The following is an 18111-nucleotide window of genomic DNA, read 5'->3' as shown; positions in this document are numbered from 1 at the left end:
ACACTAAGTTCAGAAGGTCCCCTGGATCCTCATCCCCTTTCCGCTTAGACTTATGGAAATCTCTAGGCACCATCTGACCTACCAATTCCTACCAACTGGAGGCATGTTGTTGGAGATGTCCCAGGCAAACTGGGATTGTTTGAACTCCCAGGTTCAGAATATCTCTGCTGAACCTACTAGCTAGATAGTAGCAGTCTTCCCAAGTCCTCTTCCAACTAAATTGTCCTTCCCTTTGGTTGTTCTTAATCTACTCTTTTGCTTCAGCTTCCTTTTAAAACTTCATGATGATCAAGATCCAGATGTAGCCCCATTTCTCTCATTTCACAGTTGCCTGAAGAATCCAGCCAGATAATGTTGCATGCTAGTTTACCACTTTGCAGTGGCTACTTCAACCCTACATCTAAGCAACCTCAGATTCCCAGGAGCAGATAAAACCTGTATGCAATCTGTCACTGTTTAGTTTTCATTGCCAAGATAATTCCATAAAGTTAATGAATAGCTGAGCTGGATGGGGTGGGGGCACAAACACAGAATGAATGAAGGGAAACTTTGATTGGTGGAGAGTCTCCTGCTTTTGGCAGGATGTGGGTACATGATGGGTCATTGAGGGTACAGTTGTCATAATCCCATCATCAAAGTACTTTTATGAAATGCTTAATTTCTGGGGCTCTAAGCTGGGCCTACACAGAGAACTACCCAGCTCTGGAACTTCACTTTTAGACCAGGCATGGTCTGATACCAGTTATTGACATGGACACATATGAGATGGATTCAAAACTTCAATATGGCTTATATCACACTGAAGGTATGCCACCATACCTTCTATGAGTTCCTCATTATTTCTGGAGTGAAATCTACCAAGCAAATATATTTTGTCTCCTTAATGATATCATTAGCTCCAGAGGGCAGAGGACTTCACCTTACATTCCTGTCTACAGATTTTACTGTACAAGACAAATATAGATCCTCAGTAAGGACTGAGTAAGTCAACAAGACCTGATAGGTAGAGGCAGAGGACATCCTTTGAGTTAACTAATTCCTTCGAATCTCAGTTTCTTCCTCTGTACAAGGAAGGTAATTGTATGTATAGACTCCATGGGGTTAGTTATGAGGAGGGAGGGCCAGTACAAGTGAATTGCTTAGCACACAACGTAGCATATGCTTAACTATTAGCTTTCTCATTATTTATTTCTGCCTCCTGCTTAAGTAGGAGCGAGACTATGGGAAAAGGGTGAGCTCTTAGACAAATCTGGGTATTCGATCAGACTGGTTAGTTGCCTATGCATTTGGATTTAAGGGAGAAAAAAATGATTTCCCCTCTCACATACCTTCTTCACTTTTCTGCTGCAATTTCTGATCAGGGATGGTTTGAGGGGTGTGTGTGCGTGAGCGACTGGCTGGGAGTGGAAGCCCGAAAGGGGATTTTCACTGAGGATAGAGCCTGGGACTACAGTTGCTAGAGCAGCACCTTTTTCAATCTCAATTCAGTAAACATTTATAGCTAGCCCAATCAATGCCAGGCGTCCTCCAGCAGCTGAGGGTCCTGTAATAAACCCGCTTCACACCCATGCCGCGTTTCACAGATGGACTAAGCGAGAAGCTAGATAGAGTCCCTGATAGAGCGAAACACGCAGAGCGAGCCAAGGGCCTCTCCGCGCTACTACGCAAGCGCAGCTCCCCAGCGCGCCCGTCTTTCCGGCGTGGCGCAGCGCGAACTCCGCGGAGTCCAATGGGCGCACGGCATCGGCGCTGCGCACGCGCGACACAGACTCACCCGGAAGTTAACGTCTCCGTGCTGAGCGCGAACCTGAGGAGATGAAGTAAGGCCTCAGTTTACCTCTTAAGAAGTAGGGACCGGCCGCGGGAAGTTGCCCACCGGGGCTGGGGTGGTAGAGAGCCTGCGGGGCCGAGGGGTGGGAGAGGCGCGGAGACTGGAGAACTAGCCCTCTAGTTCTGCTCTCCCTTACCTCTGGCCAGGCCGCACTTAACGGCCGCTTTTCCGCCTCTCTCTGCAGCCCTTTAACTAAAGTGAAGCTGATCAACGAGCTGAATGAGCGTGAGGTCCAGCTTGGGGTGGCAGATAAGGTGTCCTGGCACTCTGAGTACAAGGACAGCGCCTGGATCTTCCTGGGTGAGAGTCACATCTTTCTGCACTGCTCATTCTCTCCTGGTGCGCTTCCTAACCTTTCAGCATTCCCGCCTTTCCTTCCTTCTGACGTTCATCACGCACTTAGATTTCTTTCTTCTGGCTGCCCCGTAAATCCGTTTTCTGTATCTCTTTTCTCTTCCATTTCTAGTTTGCTCCTCCTGCCAAGTCAGTGACCATAATAGTTACCTTTGCCGTTCACTGTGGTCCTTGCCACTTGGTTTCAGAGACTGTTATCATACCGCGCCCCCCTGTTACATAGCTGAGGAGGTTAATGGACTTCCTTAAAGTCACATGGGTAATAAGTGGAACAACCAGAACTATGGGATTCTAGAACTGATGATCTTAACCACCATCTTGTATTACTGCTAGCGCCCACCCCCCCCCCGCCCTTTCTCCTTCCCTCAGAATTCATTTTCCTCATTTACTTAACTTCTGCCTTCTGTCCGTGGCCATATTGTCATCTCTGTATTCACTTGTGTCGCATCCAATAATATGAAAGTTTGGGCAAAGAAGTTATTGCACCAGATATTGTGCTAAGCACTTTATGTCCATTGTTTTATTTAATTCTTACAACAGTTCTGTGAAATACGTACTAATATCCCCATTTTACAGATGAGGAACGAAAGATTTGCAGGGGAATTTATTTCCTATGAAATGCTGAACAGTTGTCTATAGACAACCAAAGATTCCTTAGTCTATGTGAGGTGGGGTAATATTTTCATATTTAAACTGATTTTGCTGTAATCTTAGCTGTGAGTTTGTGAGTTCCGGGCACCTGGGTGGATCAGTGGTTGAGCGTCTGCCTTTGGCTCAGGTTGTGATTTTGGAGTCCTGGTATTGAGTCCTGCATCAGGCTCCCATTTCTCCCTCAGCCTATGTCTCTGCCTCGCTTTCTGTGTCTCTCATGAATAAATAAATAAAATCTTAAAAAAAAGAGCAGGTGAGTTCAAGATATGTTTGTGGAAACAGAGTTTTATGCTGCAAACTGTCTGCTTTGCAAGGTTTTGGGTGTGGGGAGTATTTGGTTAGTGATGACACTGACCTTTCCACAAAGTTAATCACTCCTTTTGCTGCACTAGTGCCGCACCTTATATATGATTCTGTTAAATCGTCAGACTGTGAGTTCTTTGAGGGCAGGCCCTGTGGCTTACTCTTCTTTGCACCCACATTGCTGGGCCTAGTGCATGGTATGGAGGAGATGCTTGGTAAATGTTTGTGGAACTGAAATGTGGTTTTCTCTCCTAGGAGGGCTTCCTTATGAACTGACTGAAGGGGACATTATCTGTGTGTTCTCACAGTAAGTCCTTTTTCATTTCCTGCCTTCTGGGTCATCAAATTATGCTTGCTTAATACATTTTGTGGCCTCACAAAGTCTATTTGTTTTATTCTAGTCTGACTGGGCTCCCTGCATGGGGAGGGCTGGAGCTTCTGCTCTAGTCTAGATCAGCCCCAGGACATGGTTATAGAGCTCCCAATATGGAAAATCCAAGAAGTTAGATGATTTAGGAGGCTGTCTTGGGGATTCTGGTCTATTTTTATTGCTTTTTAAGTGAGGCTTGTTCAGCCTGTGCCTACACCAGAATAGACTTACTCACAGGAAACTACCATGTTGGACTCCTTGGGCTCCTGCAAACCCAAGGGTAATCCATGATCACAGGGCCCTTCTGGCCTACACCTGTGTGGTGTTGTGGGATTAGGGCAAAGCACAGAGGAATGGGAGAAAAAGCAAAAAGTTTAGGCAGTTTTCTTGTTTCTAGATGGGTATAAGATTAGTAAGCAGAACCGGTCTCTTTACCCAGAAGCTGAGAATTATGGGCTGATGAGGTACAAGGATGAATAGGTGAACCTTATATTCTTCATTCTGCCCATAGATGAAAGCAGCAGCATTGGGTGGGAGAGCATCTTGCACTGGTGGTGGCGGCTGGTGGGAGAGGGGCTGGGCACAACCCAGAGCTACACAGAGTGGTTAGACAGTCCATGGGGCCTTAGGGACCCTGAGGGCAGAGGACTGTGGCAGAAGGATTTGGGGAAGTAAACACTGCCAGCACACTGTGGCGGAGACATTGCCATGTCAGGGGATGGTGGGGCCGTCCAATAGGAAGAGGACCGTGGCTGAGTGGTGGAGCAGCTTATGGAGGAGAGGGCCATGGAAAAGAAATTGGGCAGTACCCATGAGAGGGCCATGAGAGAGGGCTTCGGCAGCCCACTCTGGCTTAGCGCCCAAGAGAGACAGAGGCTGCTTTCTCTGACTTCTGGGCAGCTGGAAGTTTACAGCAGGTGCAGCCTGTAGTTTCCACCCCTTATGATACCTCTGTCTGGTCCAGCCTTCATAGGGGCTGTTTTTGTCTTATTTGCGTTGAGTGATGATCAGCTAGTGTGTTTGCTTATTCTAATTCTCTATTCTGGCTGTACACCTTGCTCTCCATGAAGATTGTCTTTGCCATTGGTAACAGTGGTTTTCAAGAAATGTTTTGTTTTCTGATTATCAAGGTAATGTATAATCATTATAGAACATTTGACAAAAAGGAAAAGCATAAAGAAGAAAATAGAACGTACTTTAAGGAAAAACTTAACATTTTGGTGTATTTCTTTATCATCTTTTTTTAACCATTTTTTTAAATGTTGGGTAGTCTAATATTTTGCTGTTATAAATTGTATTACACTATACATTGTAGAATATATATCCTTTGTATGCATTCCTGATACTTTACATAGTGAAATTACTAGGTCAATATGTTAGCATTTTTCAGATGTTTTATGAATATGGCCAAATTGCTCTCTGAGAAGTTTGTACCAGTTTCTACTGTAACTAGAATGCCCATTTTTTTTTTGGAATCCTAATTGGCAGTGGTTATTTTTAAGATACTTGTATGGTTTCTCATTATGATTTTACTTTGCCTTTATTTAATCGTCAGTTAGAACGTCTTTTAATAGATGTACATGCCATTATTTCTTGTTTTTTTATTTCTTGTTTTTAAGATGTCTTTTCGTGTCCTTTGCTTGTTTTCTTCTATTGGTGTGTTCCTCATTTTCTTAGTGATTTTACAAAAGCTCTTTTTTTTTTTCTTTTTTTTTAATTTTTATTTATTTACTTATGATAGAGAGAGAGAGAGAGAGAGGCAGAGACACAGGCAGAGGGAGAAGCAGGCTCCATGCATCGGGAGCCTGATATGGGATTCGATCCCGGGTCTCCAGGATCACGCCCTGGGCCAAAGGCAGGCGCCAAACCGCTGCGCCACCCAGGGATCCCGATTTTACAAAAGCTCTTAATGGTTTTAATTCTGTTATGCCACTTTGTCATGTGTTGTTTACTGTGGACTTACTTTACTTAATTTGATGTGTTATACTACATTGCCATCATTATTTCTTCATGCTCCAGTTGTCCCAATTTGGTCTGTAGGAGTCTGTTTAAATGTGTTCTTGGGGGGATCCCTGGGTGGCTCAGCGGTTTAGCTCCTGCCGTGAGCCCAGGGTGTGATTCTGGAGTCTCGGGATCGAGTCCCGCATCAGGCTCCCTCATGGAGCCTGTTTCTCCCTCTGCCTGTGTCTCTGCCTCCCCCCCCATAAATATATAAATAAAATCTTTTATAAAAAAATAAACGTGTTCTTATATTTTTTCTTTTACTTTTTATTTTGAGATTATTTCAGGCTTAAAATAGGAAAGTTATGTAAAGTGATATGAAGAATACCTCTTTCCCCTTCGCTTAGAGTCCCCAGATGTTAACATTTTACCACATTTGCTTTGTCATTATTTCTCCCCATGTATACCTATTATTTTTTCTGAACCATTTGAGAGTTGCAGACATGTTGCTCATTTATCCCTAAATTCTTCAATATGTATTTTTCCCCCCAAATAAGGGCATTCTCTTGTTTAACTTCAATATGGTTATCAAATTCAGGAAGTTAACACTGATACAATATTATTATCTAATTTGTGGACTTTATTTGACTTCACCAGTTGTCCAGATGATCTTTATAGCAAAAGGAAAAAAATTGCTTTCTGGTCCTTTATCTGTGATATGAGTTGTTAATATTTTCTCCTATTTTGTCATTTGTCTTTTGACTTTGTTCTGATATTTTTCTGTGCAAAACTTAAATTTTTTATTCATTTATGTGTTTAAATTATATGGTAAAATTGACTTTTTAAAAAAGATTTTTATTTATTTATGAGAGAGAGAGAGAGAGGCAGGCAGAGATACATGCAGAGGGAGAAGCAGGCTCCATGCAGGGAGCTCGACATGGGACTCGATCCTGGGTCTCCAGGATCAGGCCCTGGGCTGAAGGTGGCACTAAACTGCTGAGCCACCCGGGCTGCCCTAAAATTGACTTTTTTAGGGGGTGTAGAGTCCTGTGAGCTTTTTTTTTTTTTAAAAATACATTTCATTTATTTATGAGAGAGAGAGAGAGAGAAAGAGAGAGAGGCAGAGATGTAGGCAGAGGGAGAAGCAGGCTCCCCAAGGGGAGCCTGATATGGGACTCCATCCCAGGACCCTGGGATTATGCTCTGAGCTGAAGGCAGATGCTCAGCCACTGAGCCACCCAGGTATCTCAGTCCTGTGAGCTTTAATATGTGCATAGATTTGTGTAGTCACCCCCACAATTAGGATGAAGAACAATTCCATCTCCCCAAAAACTCCTTTGTGCTGATTCTTTACAGTCTCATGCTCTGGTGTTTTATATGGCCAAATTTATCAGTCTTTTTTTTATTGCTTCTGAATTTTGGGTCATAATTAGATAGATGGGTAGGTAGGGAGAAATATGTCCTCTCTTCTAGTACTTGTATGGTTTCAATTTTATGCATTGAAATCTGATCCATTTAGAGTTATTCTTATGTATAGTGTGAGACATGGATCCAATTTCAGGTTTCTTTTCAATGGGTATCCAGTTCCCACATTTATAAAAAAGTCCATATTTCCCCCCAGCAAATTGGGATGTCACACTTATATTACTAATTTTTCCATGTATACTTGAGTCTCTTTCTTGGCTTTCTATTGTGTTCTTTTGGTCTGTCTGTCTCTTCATGTGCTAGTACCACATTAACTAATCATATAATTTTTTAGTATGTTTAATATCTAGGAGAGTTGCGCTCCCTCATTGTTCTTTTTTGAAAATTTTCTATCTATTCTTACATGCTCATTTTCCCACAAGAACTTCAGAATTATCCAGCTCCAGGAAAATAAAACACAACTTGTACTATATTACATTTAAGTATTAACTTGGGGGAGGATGTTGCTACCTATATGATGTTGAGTCATCCTATCCAAAAACAAGAGATGTTTTTATATTTGTCTAAATCTATGTGTGTGTCTTTCAGTTTTAAAAAGTTTTCTCTATGTAGACTTTGTACATTGTTTATTGTTAACTTTATTTCTAAGTATTTTATCTTTTTGTTGCTAATTCAAATGGGGTTTTTCTTTTTTGGGGGGGTTTTCTTTGATTACATATCTTCTGATTATTGTTTATTTGTAAGGAGTTTTATTTTTTTGACTTTATATCCTGTTACCTTACTGAATTATTATACTGTTTGTTTTTATTATTGTTCATGATTGATTTGCTTGGGTTTTCTATCCAGAGTATTATATATAATCTTCAAATAGAGATAGTTTTAGTTTTTTTTCATTTTTTGCATGTTTTCTCCTAATTGCATTGGCCTATACCTCCTGTACTAAACAGTGTGAAATAGTTGCTGACCTTAGCTGAATCCGCTCCAGTACAGATTTCCCCTGTTCCCTGAAGGTAGACTGTTCTACGAAAGCTTACTAAGCTAAAAATGCGTGAAGTGGTGAAGCAGTTACCATAATCATAAAAGCAAAAATCCTCTTCACCTTTCTTCCCGTTAGTGAAAACAGGTACTAAGTACGTGTTTTGTAAAAGCAAAGTGGCATAAAGTGAACCTTTAGGTAGCGGGGGAAACCTGTATTTTGTTAGGTAAGATGCAAGATATCTGGCCCAGATGTATGTGTATGATTGTGTTATTAAGTATCCACCAATTCTTGTTTTATTTTTATGACTCTACCTTTTAATTTATGAATCTTTAACTTATCTGGAATTTAACTTTGTATAAGGAATAAGGTAGATTTTTTTTCTATTTTCTATTTAATTTCTGCTTTTATCTTTATTAACTCCCATCTGCTTTCCTTAGATTTATTTTCTTTTATATTCATTCTGCCTTTTTATTTTATTTTTAAATATTTTATTTATTTAATGAGCGAGCGAGAGAGCGATATCTTGAGTAGAGGGGAAGGGCAGAGGGAGAAACGGACTCCCTGCAGAGCTGGGAGCCCAACACAGGACTTGATCCCAGGAGCCTGGGATCATGAGCTGAGCTGAAGGCAAATGCTTGACTGACTGAGTCACCTATGTGCCTCCTATTCTACCTTTTTAACAGTAAAATTCTTTAAGGTTGCAGATTTTCCCGAGCGTAGTTTTAGCTGCATCTTGTAAGTTTTGGTATATATTCTCATTTGTGTTATTTTTTAAATAGTCTACCATTGATTTTTTTTTCTTTATTTCAATTTCTCTTTCATCCAGTTGTTAGGAGAATAGGCTTCAAGTTCTAGCTTGTAGGGTATTTTTTATTTAAAATATTATTTCCAGCTGTATAGCATTGTGATTGGAGAACATGTTCTGTTTTTGGAGGTGATTGAAGTTTATTCTATAGTCCATTTTAATACATGTTTCATGGATTATTGAAATGGTACTATTTTTGTAAGATTCAGATATATATATCCACTAGTTTGACATTAATATTTAACAACATAATTGTTATATTATAGTTTATATTAATGTTATAATTATATATTGATATTAATTCCTCTGACCTTATTTTTGTCAGCTTTATGTGTTATAAACTTAAAGTGGTATGCTAAAATATAACTTTTGTTATTAGTTTCTCTTGGAATTTCTAAGAGTTTCTTAAGTTAAAATTTTTGACTTGTGAACTTATGTATAAAGTTTCATGACATATTTTTGTAATATATTAGGACCTTTTTAACAATTTTTTTTTAAATTTTTATTTATTTATGATAGTCACAGAGAGAGAGAGAGAGGCAGAGACAAGGCAGAGGGAGAAGCAGGCTCCATGCACCGGGAGCCTGACGTGGGACTCGATCCCGGGTCTCCAGGATCATGCCCTGGGCCAAAGGCAGGCGCCAAACCGCTGCGCCACCCAGGGATCCTATTAGGACCTTTTTAAGTGTAAAAGAGCTCTCTTAGTCCTGCTTAAGGGGAACTATTTTTTTTTTTTGGCCTTGAATTCATCTTCGATCTTAATATTACCACTCATTTTGTAATTGGGTGTTCCTGCTCTGTCCTTGTCTAATTTTTATTTTTAACTTTATGTCATCTTTTCCTAGATGTATCTCTTGTATAGATTATATTATTTGAATTGTTTTGTCATTCAATCTGAAAGTTTTTGCATTTTAAATCAATGGTGTCTTACTCTTTTATAAAATAAATAGATATGGGGAGATTGTTAACATTAATCTGGTGCGGGACAAGAAGACTGGGAAATCCAAAGGATTCTGTTTCCTTTGCTATGAAGACCAGAGGAGCACAATTTTGGCTGTTGACAATTTTAATGGAATCAAGGTGAGTGTGTTCACTAAGCAGGATCTGGCTGGACTTTTCCTGTATGTAAGAGTTCGATTTAATTTCCCACCTGATTGCCCCAAGTTCAAGGACAGTACTGGTCACCTGGATGTGTTGAGGGTTGTAGAGGTGTGGGGACATACTGACCAGGAAATGATCCCAGGAAATAATTTCATTGGCTTATGACCCTGCTGACACTTGTTCCTTTTCCTCATGTTCATCTTCCCAGGAACATAGGTATCATGTCCCTCACCCCCAACCAAGCCCCTGGTTTCTCACCTTTCCATTCTCACACCCTACTCTCATCTCTGATGTATTGGGCAGTAAAAAGACTAGCAAATACTGCTCTTCCATGCTATGCTGTGTCAGAGGATTTGGCGCTCTCTTATGGCTTCATCCTCTAAGACATAGCTCTGTGTGTCTGTCCTATGTCTCCACTGACTTAGCATTACTGGGCCTTGGAAATTCTCTAGATGAAGTCTGATGACAAATTCTACAAAAGTAACTCATTCTGAAGTTTTCCCTTGTCTGTTCCCTCTCAGAACACTCTTGGCCAGAGAAGGTGGTAGACAAGTCTGGCTTGTCTATGCTCTCCCTGGTTCCTCTGCTTATTTAGGAAAAGCACTGCAGTTAGATAAGCATTTTTTATAGGTTTGGGGGTGACTTTGGACTTGGAGAATTTGTCACTGATTGCAGCAGTATGGAACAGCTGAAAATCTCCATGAAAGGGGGATTTTCTAAAATGTTTTCAAAAGGGGAATAGGAAAGATGACCTTTAAGTTCAGGCTTAAAGGTAAGAATGAAACTCTGTTCTTGTATAGGAACAATAAAAGCCAGACATAAACTTTTGGATGATTTTTTCCTATAGAATAGGTCTGTATCTGCCTGACTATTTTTAAGTGAGGGGCTAATTTTTTGTTGTTCACCCAGAGAGTTGTGATCCACAGCAAAAATAAGTGTGAGACAGTTGTTCCAGTATGGTGGGGGTAGAGCAAGGCGTGAGGGCTTAGGAAAACAAATTCCTTCCCCTTTCCCAAATATTGGTCTGCCTTGACCTCATCCTAATTGCTGTATCAAGAAAACAGCTGTAGTGCTGCACTCGCTTCAGGAGTTCTTTCTAACTGCCAGGCCATGGTATGTTTTACTGCAAATTAATGTGATTGAGGGTAATTCATTGTTTATGCATGTAAATTCTTAGTTTTCCCTGCTGCTTGTGCTTTGGGGCAGTACTGCTGAGCATTTTTTCATTTAATTGCATATGTAGAACCTGAAGGTTATTGTGTGGCACCCTGGGGTAAACTGAGGAGGCTGCCTGGTAGAGTTGCCTCAGGGACTCCAGCTGCCTACCTGATTGCCCCAGGGAGGGGCTGGGCAGATTATTATCTAGGTATATGTGCTGTGACATACCAGTTGGGCAGGTCTGGCTTAGATATTTCCCCAGAAATAGAATTAGCAGGAAGGTAAAGGGTGTAGTTTGAACCATGGCTTTCTAGGGTGTGGTTTGAACCATGGCTTTCTGCAGCTGGGTTCAAATAGTTCAGAAGTAGGGCCCTCTCTGCTGAAGCATTGCCTGTCTGTCTTAGATCAAAGGAAGAACTATCCGAGTGGATCATGTGTCTAACTATCGGGCTCCTAAGGACTCAGAAGAAATGGATGATGTGACCAAAGAGCTCCAAGAGAAGGGCTGTGGGGCTCACACCCCCTCCGTGAGTTCATCCGAGGGTTCCGAAGATGACAAACCCCCAAAAAAATACAAAAAAGGTAAAGCACTAAGACCTGAGAGAAGATTCTGGGTAGTCTTAGTGTTTGCTCCTCCTAGTATTCACTGAGAATTGGTAATCAGTTATTAGGTGTGAAAAGGAAGGGTGTGGGGAACCGTATAGTAATTGGGAAAGGAGAGGTATCAGTGGAAGACTAATATCATGGGCTGAATTCTGTTTCCCAGTTCATATGTTGGAGTCCTAATCCCTCGAGACCTTAGAATGTGACTGTATTTGGAGGTCGGGTCTTTAGAAAGGTAATTTGGGGATGAGGATTGCCTTATCCAGTGACTTGACCTGTCAAGGGGGACAGTTGTCAAAGTTGACTTCTCACAGATGCTTTTCTGGAAGTATAGATTATGAGTGCTTCCCAATGCTACCAGTAGTGCTTTCCTTTGGCATACCCTCCCCCCTTCCCCCTCTTCCTTTCCTTATTGGTTGTGCCCCTTTTTCCCTCCAGACAAAAAGGAGAAAAAGAGAAGAAAGAAAGACAAAGAGAACACTGACCAGGAAGTACAGACAGAGCATCCAGTCTCCTCTTCATCCCCCAGAAACCAGATGGAAAAGGAAAAGGATGACCCTGGCTCTAAAAAGCACAGCACCAAGAACCCAGAGAGGGGTCAGAAGTCAGAACCCAGAGAGGTGCGCAAGCACCACCACAGCTCTCCCGAGGTCAAGACCACCTGCCGCAGCAGAGCAGAGGACAGAGAGAGGGAGCCGAGGAAGGAGAAGCCCAGGCACGAACGTAGGTCCTCAAGCAGGAGGGAGGAAAGAGAAGAAAAGAACAGAGAGAGAGAGAGACAGAGAGAAAGAGAGAGAGACAGAGACAGAGACAGAGCCAGAGGCCGAAGCTCAGACAGGCATTCCAGCCGGCACAATGGGCGTTCTGAGGGGCATAGCCGGAGAGGTAGAAGCAGGAGCCGAGAGAGATCGCACAGGCGTAAGAGGGCCCGGCACTCGCGTGACCGGGACTCCTCCAACCCCAGTGACCGCAGGCACCACTGAAGCTGTGGCCTGTTTGACAGTCTACTAGTACTGGAAATGGACTTGATCTTGAAAATGCAGTCATACTCAATTACACTTTTACTGTTACTGTGAGGTAAATCTCTGGGCTAAATTCTTCCAATCCCTTGAGTATGAGAGTCATCGAGAGCTGTAGTCTTAACAGCCACATATCCTATACTTTTGACAAAATCCATTGTTCCTGGGAACATGCTCAGGACTTAAATTTGGTTTCGTAAATATGGCCCTTGAATTTACGACCCCAGTTTATGACATAATTGCCAGGAAAGGGGAAATACCAGGCAATCTAGGGATTCTAGTCTTTGTGCTAGATGTTTAGGTGGCAAGCCAGTTGGCAGGTACAGCCATAGAATAGAGGAGTGTGGTTTAACTAGATCTGGACAGCTTGATGGGAAGGGGATAGTGATTCTTAACACCAGCCCCCTCTCTCTGCCCCCTGCCCTCCTTTAAAAAAATTTTTAAACATCTGTTTTTCAATGTCCATGCACCGCCTCACTATTTATTTATTTATTTATTTATTTTGATCGAGGTGAAATTCACATAACATCAGATTAACCATTTCAAAGGGAACAATCCAGTGGCCTTTGGTATCTTCACAGTGTTGTAAAACCACCACTCCTGTGTAGTTCTAAAACATTTCCATCACTCCAGAATGAAACACTGTGCCCATTAAGCAGTTACTCTCCATTCCCCCCTCCTCGTCTCTGTCAGCCACCAATCTGCTTTTCATTCCTATTGGAACTACCCATTCTGCACATTTTATGCAAGTGGAATTGTACAATATATGGCCTTTTGTGTCTGGTGTCTTTCACTTAGTATATTTTTGAGGTTCATCCATTATTGCGGCATGGATCAGTACTTTGTTCCTTTTTATGGCTATCCATGGCATGGATAGACCACATTTTGTTTATCCATTCCTTGGTGGATGGACATTTGGATTGTTTCTACCTTTTGGCTAGCCAGCTGTTTCCACATTTCAGACAGGCCAGGCCACTTTTGGGTCATTTCCTTTTCAAGTAGCTGTTCTTGCTGAGATGGGAACACTTTGTCAGCTTCATTGCGTATCTCTCTGGTCGCCTTGGCAGGTTTTTTTTTTTTTTTTCTCATTTTGAGAACCTTGTCCTTTTAGTTTTTCAGTCAGTCCCTTATTGAGTTAGGTAGGAATTAGTTTGCAGGACCATAACACCGCTGCTGAATTACTAAGCTTGCACTTCTGACCCTTCAAAACAAAGGAACAGAACTTTAATAGTGAACACATTTAATTAGTTTACTTGGTATGTTAGTTTGGGTCCAAGATTAGATGTGCAAGAGATTTTGTTTTTAGGAGAAAATGCCCATGAAAGAAAATGGGAAAGGAGGCTGGAGAAGTCCGGAAAAGCAGTCCGACTCTGATAGAAGTCTAACCTCTGGAGAAGAGGGAAAGCAAGAAGGAAGGTTGGGTAGGAAAAAGGCTTAAACTGCTATGGAGTTGTGAGAATGTTTGAGCAAGACCAATAAAATGGGAGCCAAAGCACCTGTCAGAAGATTCCCACTAGATCAGCTTTGGTAAGCAGAAGTCCTTGCTCTTGGGCCATGGCACTCTCTTTATGTGTCCATCATCCCAGTTGTGTAGTAGCCACTGACAAAAGGCCTATGCACCTCAGTCATTTTGTCTGCCTGGCAGTTTAGTGCTTCTTCTGTGGTGGATGCTCTGATGAATGTTAGCATGTGATACAAAAGTATTCACACTTTGCCTTATCTCTCACATGTCAGTCCACAGTTTTTACACCATACCTCCTTGTCTCTGATTTTTACCTCTTGTCCTTCCAGTCTCTCAACTGGATGGCCAGGCCACTGGCCACTGCCCAGGAGTCTGTGTATACCCAATTAAGAGTCTCACATTATGCCTCTTCTTTTACACCAAGTCAGGTGTACTACGTTAGATCCCATTCATTGGAAGATGTTTCCTTCTCCACCCCTGAATGTGGCAGTAAGGCAGATACCATTCATCATCACTATGTGCCCACATACTGAACGAACCCACATAAAAACCAAGCTCAAGCTGTTTTCTGCCTCAGCTGGTCATACATACAGGGACCCCCATTTGGCTAGAGGTGCAAAGATAGAGGGGCTACCATTCTTTGCATCTTCTAGGTTTTTAATAGTAGCACTGATTTACTCTGGCTCCACTGAGATGTAATATTGTTTTGATTTATGTATCAATTAGGGTTTTACCGGGAAAATAACCAGTAGGATATGTATATCTTGCTGTAAGCCAATTCCTAATGAGAAAACATGCAGGCATACCTCATTTTATTATGCTTTGCTTAATTGTGTTTCACAGATAAACTGTGGTTGTTTTTGTTTTGTTTTTTTGTTTTTTGTTTTTCAAAGTAAGGGTTTGTGGCAACCCTGTGTGAAACAAGTCTCTGTCATTTTCCAACAGCATTTTCTTCGTTTCTCTGTCAGATTTTGATAATCACAACATTTCAAACTTTTTCATTATTATTACATTTGTTACGGTGATCTGTGATTGATGGTTATGATTTACTGAAAGCTCAGATATTGGTTAGCATTTTTTTAGCAATAAAGTATTTTTAAATTAAGATATGTTCATTGTTTTTTTTTTACATACAATGCTATTACATACTTAGTAAACTATAGTGTAAACATAAATTTATATGCACTGGGAAATGAAAAGATACATGTGACTTGCTTTATTGTGATACTTGCTTTATTGTGGTCTGGAACTAAACCCCCAATAGCTCTGAGGTATGCCTGTGTGTGTATGTGTGTATGTGTATGGCAAGGAATTGAATTATACAGTTGTGTGGACTGGTTAGGCAAATCTGAAATTTATAGGGCGGGACAGCAGGCTGGAAACGCTTGGGCAGTAGCTGATACTGCAGTCCATAGGCAGAATTTCTTCAGGGAAATCATAGTTTTGCTATTAGGTTCTTCAACTGATTAGATAAGGCCCACCCTGATTATCAAGGATAATCTCTTGAAAATCAACTGATGGTAGATGTTAATCACATCTATGAAATACTTGCATAGCAACACCTATATTGTTGTTTGATTGACTAGTTGGGTACTATAGCCTGAGCCAAGTTGATACAGATAAGTAACCAGTCAATGTATTCTTGTCCAAGGTGGAGGAGAACAGTTTTAGAGGTTTCCACTTGACTTTCCTCACTGTGACAGCTCCTGCCCTACAAGCCAGGGACCCCTGTGGGGAATACTCTTTAAGTACCAACTCAATTCCAGTTACATACTTGAGGAGTGGGAAATGACCACTAGGTCAATCTGCAGGCCCCCTGTGAGTCTTGTTTGAGGCCAAGACTTCAGTGATTACTCAGCCCTGGAGCCCCCAGCCCCCTATTTAGGGCCATGATCATGCTTCAGGTGTCTAGGTATCAATGTTAACTTTGATCTTGAGTCCAGTATTCCTTGAGTGTCTGGCTGTCTCCCCAGTGTACAGACACTGATATAAGTGACTATAGGTCCCATTAGGGGAGGTCCTGGGGCATATATGTCATTGTTCTTCCTTTTAGGGACCCAGTTACCTCTTCCAGGTCTGGAAACTGAGCAAGAAATTAGGACTTTTCATTGGAGAAACCTCAAACCTCTGCTCCTCCACTGTTCTCTTTTTCAGCTTGTAGATCTTGATACCCTTGCTGGCTTTCCATCTGTATCATTCCTAGGGATACAGTCCATTTGCCATCTCTGCAACTCCCTGTAGGTAAACTTCCTTGGCTGTCCCTCAGGCCTTGTGGTTGGTTTTGGTATTTGTGGCCTCCTGGCTCTTGGTAGGTTGTGCCTCTACCTGTTCTCTATTGGTGCCCAGTTCTGTGATGGTCTCTTACTGCCATCCCTGACCTACAGAGGAGGTCACCTCTGAATGTAGTGATGCTGATGCCCCTTTGGCCACTGCCTTCCTGATGGCCTTGGTAAATGAGGTGTCTGCTGCCTCCCCTCATGGAACACTACTCTGTAATGTGGTTTTTGACCTCATGCAATCTCTCCACTGCAGTGTGTCCGCTACCCTCTGCTTTTCCATTCCTTTTGCCATTTGTCAGGACAGCTCAGACATTCCTATGTTGCTCAGTGGTAACCATTGCTTTCTCCAGGCCTCTAAGAACCACCTTAGTAGAGACTTCATATCCCCTGTGGGCCCTTGCCAGGGGATTAAATCTGTATTCTGAGAATGTGCTCCCAAGTTTGAATTTTTGCTTTTCTGCCCCTGTTGATACAGCACTCTTGAAATCTAACCCCAGGGCTTCCTTGATTCCTGTCAGTATCCATCAGCTAATTCTTGCAGTTCTTTGGTGTAGACTTTCTTCTCTTAATTAGACTCAGGACTAATGTGGCCAGGTTATGCTGGGATTTAATCCTAATTAGCAGTTTAGTAACCAGAAGAGGGGCTGGACACAGCCTCTTAGAGGGGAACACAAGTTGCCTTCTAGGGGGAGTTAGGTTCTGCAGCATCTTCCGGCACAGAGGAAATACTGTTATTAGGGAAGAGCCCTCTCTGCAAACTGAAGTCTGAGTGGGGATGTCTGCAGAGCCAACACCCTGAGGAATATCTGGCCAGATGTTCTCGCTCCATGTGTCAGGGTCCCAGGATTTTCCAACCACATGGAGTCGTGTGGCCCTGACTTGGGCAAAGCAGACTTGCCACACATTAAGTATTGAGTATTTCATCTGCCTTGAGTTCTGCCACTCCATTATTCTCTCCCTTTATCTGCTCCTCCACTGCAGAAGAGGACTTTGTAAGCTCCACAGAAGCCCTCTGGCTCTCACACTTCGTCTTTAGCTACTTATTAACTGTCAACCATTTCCATTATCCTGCTGCAGGGTGTCAGTACAACATAAGTGTCCAGACATCTCTACTGTCTTTGTAGGCCTTATTCTTCTCATATATTTAAAAAATCTGAATCCCTACATCTGCAAGATCATTCTCCCAGTTTTCCCAGGTTACTTCCAGAGAAATCTTTAGCAGTTGGGCTGCCCTCTTGTGCCTGGGATTCTCTCTACTCCACACCGCCATGAGGACAGTGTCTATTCTGTTCACCAGGCAATGACTGATGCTGTCCCGGAACCCCATCTTATCACAGCCTGTTTTCTTGGACCATCAGTGGCACCACTTGTGCCAGTTTGGGTTCTCTGAAAAGCAGATGCCAAGGTAGGATAAGGCATATTAGAGACTTACTAGGGAAAGCACCCTTGATGGAAAATGGGTGGCAGACAGAACTGCCCGACAGTACTCTATGCAGGCCTAAATCCTGTGGAGGAGAGAGGGAATGAAGGAGGGGTGAGTAGGAAAGATCTTGGACTATCTGGTACAGTTCTAGAAACATTCTGGCAAAGCAAATGGGTCTGTTGGGAGAGGCATCCACTGTGGGTTGTGAGCATCCTTGTACATTCTTGGTGAGGGTTTTTAAAGCAAGGCTTACCAGTCTCCTAATACAGAGCCATTTCTGTAGAACAAGGGGACCATAGTGGGACTACTGTTTGCTTCCTAGGGGAGGGGTGCTGGTTTGTTGCTCATTTCTCAAAGTCCCGGACCCTTGACCCTGGGCTCCTCAGCTGCCATGCAACCCACTGCAT

The 18111-nt window shown here is 42.3% G+C and overlaps 1 protein-coding gene across 1 annotated transcript; it reads left to right on the top strand.

Moving 5' to 3' along the window:
• The first annotated feature begins 1686 nt into the window (after nt 1-1686).
• Nucleotides 1687-15107, top strand: RBMX2 (RNA binding motif protein X-linked 2). Its single transcript, XM_072816312.1, has 6 exons — nt 1687-1820; nt 2016-2131; nt 3395-3446; nt 9610-9739; nt 11323-11500; nt 11960-15107. Exons 1-6 carry the CDS (start codon nt 1816-1818, stop codon nt 12502-12504), a joined length of 1026 nt encoding a protein of 341 aa, XP_072672413.1. The 5' UTR covers nt 1687-1815; the 3' UTR covers nt 12505-15107.
• The last annotated feature ends 3004 nt before the right edge of the window (nt 15108-18111 follow it).

Source organism: Canis lupus, chromosome X (assembly GCF_048164855.1).
Source record: "Canis lupus baileyi chromosome X, mCanLup2.hap1, whole genome shotgun sequence".
NCBI lineage: Eukaryota > Metazoa > Chordata > Mammalia > Carnivora > Canidae > Canis > Canis lupus.
This window is presented reverse-complemented; position numbering and strand designations above follow the sequence as displayed.